This window comes from Microcaecilia unicolor, chromosome 2 (assembly GCF_901765095.1).
Source record: "Microcaecilia unicolor chromosome 2, aMicUni1.1, whole genome shotgun sequence".
NCBI classification, from domain to species: Eukaryota; Metazoa; Chordata; class Amphibia; order Gymnophiona; family Siphonopidae; genus Microcaecilia; species Microcaecilia unicolor.
This window is the reverse complement of record NC_044032.1, coordinates 119,088,604-119,101,822: the sequence shown is the minus strand read 5'-3', so window position 1 is coordinate 119,101,822 and position 13,219 is coordinate 119,088,604. Positions and strand designations below refer to the sequence as shown.

At 42.8% G+C, this 13,219-nt stretch overlaps 1 protein-coding gene across 1 annotated transcript in view; it reads right to left on the bottom strand.

The window, feature by feature from the left end:
• Positions 1–9,682, bottom strand: part of LOC115461883 (WD repeat-containing protein 41-like) — a gene marked incomplete at its 5' end in the record, with an annotated part of 110,182 nt that extends 100,500 nt beyond the window's left edge. Inside the window, one exon of the mRNA XM_030191943.1 lies at positions 9,672–9,682. Within this exon, the coding sequence (XP_030047803.1) occupies positions 9,672–9,682 (11 nt within the window). The remainder of the gene's footprint in view (positions 1–9,671) is intronic.
• Positions 9,683–13,219: the final 3,537 nt, after the last annotated feature.

Here is a 13,219-nt window from a genome sequence, read left to right as displayed (position 1 = left end):
ATATTCAGTGTCAGGCCTTATGCAAGCACCAACACTGAAAATATGGGTTTTTAGCAAAATTCGAAAGCTAACCAGGTACAGCCAATATTCAGTGTTGTACCAGCATAGCTAGCCAAGTGCAGTCAGGATTGCTGTTTATACGGACCAGCAAGTCCAGTTAGTTATGCAGGCACTGGTACTGAATATTGCCAATGAAGGCATCACCTCTGCCCCTGAACCACCCTGGCACTAAATGAAGGCTGCCGAATAAATCAGAGCAGATATTCAGCAGAACTGACTGGTTAAGTGCCAATGAATATCTACTCCTGGGCTGGCCAGTGTGATCTAACTGGAAGAAGCTTCTCCTGCTCAGTTAAATTGCTTTGAAATATCAAAACACACTGCTACCTATAGGTCTCACATCTGCGATCAATCTTGTTTGTATGAAGTGCAAATGAGTCAGTTTCAAAAATGGATTTGCAAGATGCCAATTATCTGTAATCTTAGTTTCAGAGACATCCCTTATTTGACCTGTCTGTCCTGATTAGATTGTAAGCTCTGTCGAGCAGGGGCTGTCACTTTATGTTCAAGTGTACAGCACTGTGTACATCTAGTAGTGCTATAGAAATAAGTAGTTGTAGTAAAATTTACTTTTACTCTCTTGAAAGATTCCTCTCTCTTTTCTCTCAAATATCCTTCAAGCTAAACAAAGGGATTAAATATCTAACCCTCCTGTTTACTAAGCCGCACTAGCGGCTGCCACACGGCAATGCTGCCACAGCTCAAAGTGAATGGGCTGTGTCGGCATTAGTGCGCGGCTTAGTAAACGGGGGGTAAGTTAACTTACAAGCTGCCAGTAAATCTCATTGCAGGTTGCTTGCAGATTTACAATTTGTCCACGTCTGATGGAAAACTCCTCCTCCTGCCTATAGTGCACAGCTATTCCAGCGTTGAATCTACTCCTTCACCCTCTCCTCTTTATCGTCCCACTCAGGTCACTACAGGACTAGCCTGTTAATCGATCTCCCTTTCCCTGCTCTGCCACAGCTTCCCCTAACTTGATCCTGGCTGTTAACTCCTTACTTCCCCCCAGGACGCCACAGGCTCAGCCTATCTGTAAATCCACTATCCTACTCTACCTCAGCTTTATTTAACTTACAGCCCTGTTACAATCATGCTCTCCACTACTTCATTACAGATCTTCTACTTATCCACTCTCATACACTTTACTTTGTCTGCTCAAGAGCAGAATTTTAATTACATTCCAATAATCCACAGGAACGCACAAATTCCTGATGGTCGCCTAACTCGCCACCTCTCCCATTCTGCTCCCATACCACGCCGACACTCTTCTGAGCCTTGTCCTACTAAGCCTAGATACCGTACCCTAATCCCGCTTGTCAAGGACCTTGCTGCCCAGTCCCACCACATCAGAATTGGATACATCAATGCAAGATTAGTAATGAACAAACCAGAAATTATACACGACTGGATTATTTCTGAGAAACTTGACATGCTATTCATCACTGAAACATGGATCAGAGTATCCAAAGTTCCTATTTTTGTTGACCTCTGCCCAGTAGACTACAAAATTGTTCATTGGGAAAGGACCCTTAAAAGAGGTGGTGGTCTAGCCATTATTCACCGCTCAACACTTCAAGTAATTCATTGCTCAGAACTTATATCCGCGTCACTTGAAATTGCTTCAGTTAGCGTTTACCACACATCTCCTCGGCTGAATCTGAACTGTGTTCTGTTTTATAGGCCACCAGCTAATTGGATTACTAGCCAGGTTGACCTTTTGGATTTTATCTCCAACATCTGTATGACCAACTCGAACATCCTCATACTGGGAGACCTTAACCTCCACCTGGACAATCTACACTCGCCAGATACAATCCAATTCCTTGATTTCCTCTGTCAATGTGGCCTAATCTGCCCTTCCGTTGGCCCAACCCACACAAACCCACACATTAGATCTCTTCTCATTTAAATTCCAAGATGACTCCACTTTTCACTTGTCCAACCTCCGATGGCTTGAAATGCCCTGGTCTGACCATTTCAAACTACAATTCTCGCTGACCTGGCCAAATGCAAGACCCCTCCAGTCTGGTAAAATCACCACATATTTCTCGAGAGGCACAATCGACTTGGAACTATTCTGGAAATGAATGTATAACACAAACTGGGCCGAACAAATAGACTCTCCCCTCTTTCTCAAGACCTGGGATGACAAATGCAAGAAAGTGCTTGACCTCATTGCGCCAATGTGTTTCAAAACTTCTTACAATCTCAGCTCCACTCCCTGGTTCTCTACTGAACTGAAAACCTTAAAGACGAAGACAAGGAAGCTAGAGAGAACCTGGCATAAACGGAAAACTGTTGCGGTGCACGAAGCCTGGAAAAACAGCAATCAAGCAAGCTAAACGTACATACTTCTCCAAGAAATTGGAGTCTGTGGGAAAAGACCCCAGGAAACTGAACCAACTCCTCGCATCCTTCCTAGACACTAGAAAGCAGGAAACCTGCAGTGGAGATCACCCTCAAGCCGACCAATTAGCAACTTACTTCGAAGATAAAATTTTAACTCTACGGTCTACTTCAGCAAGCTGTCTATCTGCCGTGGATGACTTCCTTAGCTCATTAGTTCCATCTGATGACCATTGCCCAGCCGACCGCATCTGGACCACCTTTAGTGGAGTCCCGGTTGATACGGTATCCAAAACCCTGCGTAAGTTCTCTAGCAAATACTGTGGCCTGGATGCTTGTCCCAATCACTTGTTGAAAAGTGTACCACACTGCTTTGTAGTTAACTTGATGACCCACATCAATAATCTACTATCAAAGGGCTTGTTCCCACCGGACCATAGATGCATATTTCTCACGCCCATACGCAAAAACACTAAGGTCAAAGCTGATGTAATCGCTAATTACCGCCCAGTGGCTTCAATACCTCTGTTGGTCAAGGTAATGGAAAGTATAGTCAACACTCAACTAAATGAATATCTGACGAAGTATGATATCCTTCACCATTCGCAGGCAGGATTCCGCGCCCAATACAGTACTGAAACAGTACTGGTTACTCTCCTGTCATGCTTTAAACGTGAGATGTCGGTTGGGAAAAAAATTCTTTTACTGCAGTTTGACCTGTCCAGTGCCTTTGATATGGTGGATCACGAACTCCTTTTACACCTCCTTGATACGTTTGGCGTGAGCGGCTTTGTTTTGCACTGAATCAAGGGCTTCCTGTCGTCCAGATCTTACCAGGTCAAAGTGAAATCTGCAATTCCCGCACCCTGGAGAGCCTCCTGTGGGGTGCCTCAGGGCTCACCCCTATCACTTACACTGTTCAATATCATGCTGATCCCACTTGCAACGGCCCTATGTAACCCTTGGCCTAAATCCGTACATTTATGCTGACGATGTCACCATTTCCATCCCTTTCTGTGACACACTAGCCGAAATCTCAGACCTGATTGCTGTATGCTTATCTACAATGGAACAATGGGCGAGGGTGTTTCGGTTCAAGTTAAATAAGGATAAAACTCAGTGCCTTATTCTCCACTCCCCATACTACTCAGTCCCAACAGATATCCTCATTATAAATGACTACGTCCTCCCTCTTTCAAGTAGTCTAAAGCTCCTTGGGGTGACCTTGGATAAGTATTTACATCTGGATGATCAGGTACAAGCTGTCACCAAGAGAATGTTTACTGCAATGTGGAGGCTTCGGCAGGTTAGATATTGCCTAACCAGAGAACTGTTTCGCACCCTTGTTCATTGGTTGGTGCTATCACACCTAGATTACTGCAGCGGGATTTACGCTGGCTGCCATGAATATCTTTTGAAAAAATTACAGACTGCACAAAACACAGCGGCGAGACTAATCCTGGGCAAATCACGTTTTGAGCATGCTCAACCTCTGCATTACCTTCTCCACTGGTTGCCCGTGAGGGAACGTATCTCTTTCAAGATTTGCTCACTAACTCATAAAATCATTTACAGACAAGCTTGGGAATATATGCTTCACCTTATCGACCTCCCACCCAGAAATGCAGTAGCCACCTCGAGGTTGTATCTCATCCTGCACTTCCCAAATTGCAGAGGCATCAAATACAAGAAGATCTTTACTTCGTCTTTCCAATACTCCTGTGCCAAGAATTGGAATATCCTGCCGAAATACTTAAAACTGCAAATGGATCACCAACTGTTCAAGAGACTGCTGAAAACCCACCTATTTGGAATGGTCTACTCCCCTCACACTCTTACAGATCAATAGCCCCACTTACTTATCCCTAAAACTGTTATGCCCCCTTCCCCTTCCTTGCCTAATTTTTGTCTCTTACCATTTCTCCTATTGTATTGTCATTTTTACTTATCCTATGTTAGCCACATTGTGCCTGCATGCGTGGGAAAATGTGGGGTAGAAATGTACTATAAATTAATAAATAGTAAATAAATAAATAAATACCTACTGTACCTGAATGTAACTCGCCTTGAACTACTGAAATAGATGTGACCTAAATCCAAAATCCCTAGTATGGGAGCAATATGAAACCACATACACATTCGCAAAATAATTATGAACCATAACTTGGTCAACTTTCCTTGAAGCTAAATGCATACATAACCATTATCAGGATGTGGCTGATGGAGTTATAATGCCAAGACCTACTCTGTGGGAAAATCTCTGGCCAGTATACAAATCACCAAAAGCCTCAGTCTCATCATTCTCTGAGCTCACTTGTATAGTATAAAACCAAATTACTTATCTGTAGTGGCAGTTTTCTGAAAAGTATGACGGAAGTCCTCAGAAATGGAAGACACTGTTCTACAGCGCTCACACAAAGAACCTCTCCTTTAGCTTTTTTTTAACTGCAAAGTCTAAAGCCTTCCTGTATGTGTGTCACAGTTTCTGCACTGTGACATTTTGCAGGGTCACCTCAGTTTCTTTTATATCAAAGAAATGAAACTAGAGGTAGAGATGAGAAGTTAGGTGATGACTTCTAATCTGCTGTTCACAGAGAACATCCATGGCAGATAAGTAATTTGGTTTTCTCCAACGACAGGTGGGGGGGTCACAAATGGGACCCCCTAGCTACAGGTTGCTTTTGACAGAGAAAAAGAAAAAGAAACCACCAACCAGCATACAAAGACGTGAGCTAAAACCAAAAACAAATAAATGGATTTTGCTGGCAATAGGCTTTTTTTTTTTGCTTATATAATTATTTTTAAATGGGGAGAAGGTGAAAATTAAAAAATTGTGCCTAGGCAGATGGCATTAGATTCTAAACCTCAAAGATATCTCATAGAACAGATTCACTAAACCCAGTGTCTCATTAGTAATCCCTTTCCAAACAATGAGATGTGACAAGTTCATGTCACAGCCCTGCAAATCCCTTCCACAGAGGAAGACAAATTATGCCTACCAACATAGCCATGGCTGATATTGTGAACCTTAGCAAGACTAAGTTCAGGCGTACTCCAGCATAAGTAGAAGGAGATGCAGTCTGCTAGCCAATTAGACTGTGTTTGCTTGGCTACTGCAGACACAGACTTACTGGGGGCAAATGGAAAAACATTAGGTAGACTTTGGCTTTAGTCCACTCAATGTAGAGGCCAAGGCTCTTCTACAATTCAAAATGTGCAAGACACATTCACTATCGTGGGCATGTGGCTTACCAAAAAAACCCTAAGCAGGACAATTGACTGATTAAAAGTTGAAACTCAACACCACCCTATCTAGTAACTTTGGCTGGGTGTGCAAAACCAGCCTGTTGATAAAGGAAGGATCAGTCACTAAGCAGATCAGTAATTCTCTATGTCAAAGGGCCTGCCGCCAACAATAAGATTTTTCAGGTCTGGTACTTCAGTTAACAAGAGTATAATAGCTCAAAGGAAGCTAAAGTATTGAAGGCTATACAGAAATATATTTACCTTTTATAAGGTGGTGATATACACTGATTACACTGAAGTGAACCCTTACTTAGTTTTCAAGCCTGACTCAAAAAGATGAAGATATTCACACTTTGGCTATGGGGAAAATGGATCCAAGTCCTTTACATCACAGAAAACAGCAAAACTCCTCCACTTGAAATTTTAACACTTTGCTTCTAAGAAAGCCTTAGACAATCAGAGATATGATTGATAGAATGTCCACCTTATCAACTCCATTCTTAACCTATGCTATTCCTCCAACGTTTGCACAAATGATACTGCCAGGTAGTCCCCAAAAGTATCAAAAAATAACTCTCTGGCAATAGGAGAAAGGGCAAACAGTTGCAAAAGTGGTTTTCTTCAATCCTCCCATTCAAGATAAAGGCTGAAGCAGAGCAGCTTGCATTTTGGAGATGAATGCATGGCTATGTCAACAGCATCAATGAGAGGGGTTTTCATTTCCTGGACCATCAAATGATTTTCCAAAACAAAACACAATGAAAATTTACAACAACAAAATGAAATAAAATGAAAAAGCCTGCAAGGACACTGAACAAAACAAAGACATTTTGCCTGCACAACCCTAATGCTTTTCCCATGATGCTCCCTTCCATGCTTCCACACCCCTATACCTCCTGGGCTGGCTGGTTCTAAGTAATTCAGACATGTATTTCATTTTTGTAAATTCTACTATGAAACCTAGTCAACAAACTTCATGGCTTTCTTAATGGTTGCAATGTATGGTGGCACCTATTGAGAGAGCCATGTAGTTCACTGCTGGTTGTCTTCTAGTGATGGAGAACAGCAATATTTGTCCTTGGAGATTGGCAGCTTGTAGTTAAACTGTAAAATTTATTCTTTACTAGTAAAAAAGGCCCGTTTCTGACAAAAATGAAACGGGCACTAACAAGGTTTTCCTCGGAGTGTGTATGTTTGAGAGAGTGTGTGTGAGAGTGACTGTGTGAGAGTGAGAGAGAGAAAGTGAATGTGCAAGTGTGTGTGTGTGTGACAGAGAGAAAGTGAGACTGGGTGCGAGTGTGTCTGTGTGAGAGAGAGAGAGTGTGTGTGTGTGAGAATGAGAGTGTGTGCCAGGGGCCCCCCCTCCCTTCCCCCCTTCCTTCCCTTCCCCCCTCCCTTCCTCCGACTTTCAGGGTTGTCCACTTCCTCCCTCCCTCCCTGCCTCCGACTTTCAGAGTCGTCCCCTCCCTCCCTCTCTGCCTCTGACTTTCAGGGTTCCCCCTCCCCCCTCCCTCCGAGTTTCAGGGTCCCTCCCCCTCCCTCCCTCCGACTTTCAGGGTCCCTCCCTCCCTCTGAGTGTCAGGGTCCCTCTCCCTCCAACTTTCAGGGTCCCTCCCTCCGACTTTCAAGCTCCCTCCCTCCCGAGGAGTCATTGCGGCTGCTCACACACCCTCCCATGGGGCCCTGAGGGGCAGCCGCGGCCTGCTTTCCTCCTCTTTTGCACCGCTCTGACTCCTGAGGTCCCCTCCCCTCCCCTCCCGCACTCGCGCGCAGGCTCGGCACAGCAGCACGCTCTCCATGGTTCTGCCACCCTCCGCTGATGACCAAGAAGGACTCCAACCTTTCTTTCCCTGCCATTGGTCGGGACGCTGTCGGCTACTCTGCCCCTCAACGTTTCTGTTTCTTTCAAGCTCCGCCTCCACCCATCCCCTGCCCCTTTCGCCCCCCCTCCTCCTCCTCCTCCTCCTCCGACTCTGGCATTCTACGTGACATCAGCCTGATCTACGGAGCCTAGCAGACCAACTGCGAAGAAAGTCACGGACACAGGCAGCAAGACAGAACGCTGGAGGTGAGAATTATTATATAGGATAACCTACTGACAGAGATATCTAATGGTTAAGTATATTATCATTAATGGTTTCATTTTACTGTTCTTTCCAAATCAGCAAAACATTTGGGAATTGTTCCAGTCAAACTGCCCTTTTTCTCTTCCATCCAGGTACAGATGCAACACAGACACAACATGTACACACACACAGATGGTAAGGGACAGGAAATAATTCCATTAGCCATGTTCTGAATACTTCCCCACTTAATGGGTTACAGGATCTGGTCTTGAATCTGATCAATTTCTTTGACTAGGTGATAAGTAAGAACTAGATCAGAGGAGAGCACTCAATATGGTATACTTGTGTCTGAGCAAAGCTTTTGACACAGATGCACACAGGTGACTTGTAAGTAAACTGAGTGCCCTTGGTATAGGTCTTAAAGGGACTGGGGGTGGTAGGAGACAGAAATGATTATTATTATTATTTGTTACAGTTGTATCCCACATTTTCCCACTTATTTGCAGGCTCAATGTGGCTTACATAGTACCATATCGGCATTTGCCAATTCCGGTAAGGTGATATTGTGGTAGAATAATAATTGAAGCCACCTATTTAGAATATTTTGGATGGTAGGCAGCTAGCTACTTTTCTTTCTTCTTTGGAGATGTTTTGTCTCATTATTTTCCTTAATTTTTTTCTTTTCTTGGCCTCCTCTTAATAGTGGGCTGGAAAGATGCTTCTGGGAATGCATTTACTATATATTAGTTGTTTCCTTGTATGAATAATTTTCAAAGCATGTTACTGTACAAATGTATTTTGTTTGGTATTATACTTGAAATTCATAAGAATATTAAAAAAAAAAAGATGATATTAATCAGAAAATAAGTGAATCATAAAAAGCATCCCAATAGTTTGGAAAGCAAATGTGGGAGGTAAGGAGTAGAATGACGGGTGGCAGGCAGTAGAATTTTATGACTTGTAATGAGTTAAAAAGCCCAGATATTTTTTTAAGTCCTTTCTTGTCAGTGTCAATGTATCTAACCATTTCTTTTGGCGTTTTCTTTTTTTTTATTTTTTTATTTTACCATTAGATCCACACGTGACCATTTTCCCCCTCATATAAGTTATCCCACATGATGTATAAATTCACTTCCCAAGTTATACTGTGGTCAAGATAATTTCACATGGCTTTTTCTACCATATCCTAAATTTTTCACCTTAATAAAAAAAAAAAAAAAAAATATATATATATATATATATATATATATATATAAAAGATCCAGGTTTTCATTTTATTTCTATTTGGTAAATAACCACCCAACAGAACACGTGAAGGAGCCTTATTTGACCATGTGATAAGATTTAGAGAGAAGTGGGTGATGTGGGGCAAATATTCACAGTGACCAAGAAGTAACCTATTTGGGATAACAGTTATATATATATATATATATATATAAACCTGGGAATAAAAGGTGCAATCCCTTTTATCCAGGATGTGCATAAAGGAAAATCCAAAGAGCAGTTCCAGTGTTTCAGGGTGATCAGCACCATTCTCCAATGTTCCGAGCAGAAGACTGCAATCAATAACTAGGAAGATAAAAACGAGTGGGTAGAACTCAAAATCATTCATGCAGTCAACAGTGCTTCTCTTTAAAGAATTACTAGCTGTTATTCAGATAGGTTTGGACATGGAAGGTGATATAGGGTGATTCTATAAAGTGGGCACTAACATTTACATGCGATTACAAGTGTAAATGTTCATAATAATCAACATAAACCAATCCAATGCCTAACTCTAGCTTATAAAGGTTTAATTATTTGTAAAACAAGCAGGCTCATATAGTTTTGTAGAAGATCTCAATGGCAACTCGTGTCAACAAGGGCAACTCTACCCTTGACTTGCCTGCTTCCTCATCAGTCTGCAATATTATTTAAAGTTTTAAGTGATGTATTTATTTGTGTCAAAACTTGTAATCATTTTTTCAAATGTATAACTATATCTCAGAAAACTTTAAATAATATTGAAAACTAATGAGGAGGCAGGGTAGAGTTGCCCAAGTAAAATGAGTCACCACTGAGGTCTTCTATAAAATCTATATGAGCCTGCTTGTTTTACAAATACATAAATCCTTATAAGCTAGAGTTAGGCATTGGGTTGGTTTATGTTAATTGAATGACTGCCCCCACTTTGAAGAAAAGTTTGGTCAACTAATAACGATTTAATGTTCAGAATAATGGCATTTACTCTCATAAATGCCAAAATTCCACCTAAGCGCTATTCTTAAATAGCGCATATCTTACATAGCTTGTATTTTCTATTTCTGTTGATGGCTCTCTCATTCTCCCTGTCTCCTCAGCTCGAAACCTTGGGGTCATCTTTGACTCCTCTCTCCTTCTCTGCTCATATCCAGCAGACCGCCAAGACCTGTCGTTTCTTTCTTTACAACATCCGTAAAATCTGCCCCTTTCTTTCCGAGCACTCTACCAAAACCCTCATCCACACCCTTGTCACCTCTCGTTTAGACTACTGCAATCTGCTTCTTGCTGGCCTCCCACTTAGTCACCTCTCCCCTCTCCAGTCGGTTCAAAACTCTGCTGCCCGTCTCATCTTCCGCCAGGGTCGCTTTACTCATACTACCCCTCTCCTCAAGACCCTTCACTGGCTCCCTATCCGTTTTCGCATCCTGTTCAAACTTCTTCTACTAACCTATAAATGTATTCACTCTGCTGCTCCCCAGTATCTCTCCACACTCGTCCTTTCCTACACCCCTTCCCGTGCACTCCGCTCCATGGATAAATCCTTCTTATCTGTTCCCTTCTCCACTACTGCCAACTCCAGACTTCGCGCCTTCTGTCTCGCTGCACCCTACGCCTGGAATAAACTTCCTGAGCCCCTACGTCTTGCCCCATCCTTGGCCACCTTTAAATCTAGACTGAAAGCCCACCTCTTTAACATTGCTTTTGACTCGTAACCACTTGCCTCCACCTACCCTCCTCTCTTCCTTCCCGTTCACATTAATTGATTTGATTTGCTTACTTTATTTATTTTTTGTCTATTAGATTGTAAGCTCTTTGAGCAGGGACTGTCTTTCTTCTATGTTTGTGCAGCGCTGCGTATGCCTTGTAGCGCTATAGAAATGCTAAATAGTAGTAGTAGTAGTAGTATTTTACAGGTAGGCTTAAATATAGGCAATGTCTGGGTAGGGCTCACATAAGCATAATTTATAGTTACTATAATTGACATGTATATTGCAGATATTTAGGCACAAACACTTATACCATCTTTGTTGCTGAAACCTCAGGTCAATACTTTGGTTAAGGATGTATTTTTAAAACTACATCAACTTTGGGGTATTTGTGTTTTGTTGACAGAGGAACATTACTCCATTTTGGTTCAATTATTCATTCTTCCTTAGATTACTATAATGGTATATACTGTTTGTTATCAGCTTAACTAATTTTAAGATTGCAGGTCTTACAAAATACTACCGCAAGATGGTGTTCAGGACGAAAAGATTTGATCATGCCACCCCATGTCTGGTTAAGTTACATTTGAGCTCATTTTCAAAAGAGAAAAAACATCCAAAACGTAGCATTAATCAGCATTTGGACGCTTTTCTCACAAAAACGTCCAAATAGGTATTTTCAAAACCAATTTCTAGATGTTTTTCTATGAAGTTCGTCAGAAGTGCATTCAAATCACAAGGGTGTGTGTCAGGGATGTGTTAAGGGCGGGATCTAGGTGTTTCTAACACCTGGACGTTTTTCAGCCATAATGGAACAAAACAAAACCATCCAGGACTAAAACTAAGACATTTTGCGCTAGACCTGTTTTATAATTAATAAGGCACAAAAAGGTGCCCTAAATGACCAGGGATGACCTCTCCTTACTCCCCCAGTGGTCACTAACCGGCCCCACCCCCAAAAAATGTGATTTATAACATTACTTGTCAGCTCTAAGCCAGCCTCAGATGTTATACTCAGGTCCGTTAGAACAGCTTGCAGGTCCCTGGAGTAGTCTAGTAGTGGTGCATTGACCTGCAGATAGGTGGACCCAGGCTTCTACCGCCCCTACCTGTTACACTTGTGGAAGAAACTGTGAGCCCTCCAAAACTCACCAGAAACTCACTGTACCCACATAGAGGTGCCCCCTTCACCTGTAAGAGCTATGGTTGTGGTGTACAGATGGGTGTAGTGGGTTTTGGGGATTCAGCAGACAAGGTAAGGGAAAAATGGTGAGATGTGTACCTGGATGCATTTTATGAAGTCCACTGCAGTGCTCCCTAGGGTGCCCTATTGCTTTCCTGGGATGTCAAGGGGACCAGTCTACTAAAAATGCTGGCTCCTCCTACATCCTAATGGCTTGATTTTGTGCATTTTGCACTTGGAAATTTTTTTTTTTTTTTAAATGACCAAAAAACAAAACGTCCAAAGAACAAGAAAAAATTAATTCTTACCTGATAATTTTCTTTCCATTAGTCCAAACAGATCAATCCAGAGACTTGTGGGTTGTGTCCCTCTACCAGCAGGTGGAGATAGAACCTCCGAGGTTTGCTGTAAGTGGACCTGTGCAGCCAAGTAAACCTCAGTATGAACGATACCAAAGCAATGGAATGGAAACAATAGAAAACTCTCCTGACATTGTCAGACCAAATGCCCAACATACTTCTACCACTTCCAAATTTATTTGTTTTATTATTTAATCAAACGAAGGAACATTCAGAACAACGAAACCCGAAAAAAACTAACCAACTGAAACAAAACCGCAGACAGTAAATCCTGGGGGGGGGGGGGGGGGGGGGGGGGGGGGGGGGGGGGCGGCCTCTGGGTTGATCTGCTGGGACTAATGGAAAGAAAATTATCAGGTAAGAATTAATTTTCTTTCCATAGCGTCCCACAGATCAATCCAGAGACTTGTGGGATGTACCCAAGCAGTCCTCAAGTAAGGCGGGACATTCCCAAACCGGCAGAAATCACCTACGAGCCAAACACCACATCCTGCCGAGCTGCCACATCCACCCGATAATGACGAGTGAACGTATGGACCGAAGCCCATGTAGCGGCTTTGCAGATATCTTCCAGAGAAACCAAACGGGACTCTGCATAGGAGGAAGACTGAGCTCGTGTAGAATGAGCACGAATTTGTGCAGGGGCTTGCTTTCCCAATGTCACGTGGGCCGAAGTGAAGGCCTCCCACACCCAACAGGCTATGGTGGCATTGGAAACCATATGACCCTTCTTACTGCCTCCAAAAAGGACGAAGAGATGGTCAGAAAGACGAAATTCATTCGTCACCTCCAAATACCTGAGAAGACCCCCGTCTCATGTCGAGGCAGCAAAGAGCCCGGAACTGCTTGGGGTAATCTTCCCAGCGAAAAGTCGGCAAATGCAGAGACTGCCCCAAATGGAAACGAGAAACCACCTTGGGCAAAAACGAAGGAACTGCCCTAATCGATACTCCCGCCTCCGCAAAATGCAACTGAGAAAGTCCGCTTGCACATTCTGTGACCCTGCTA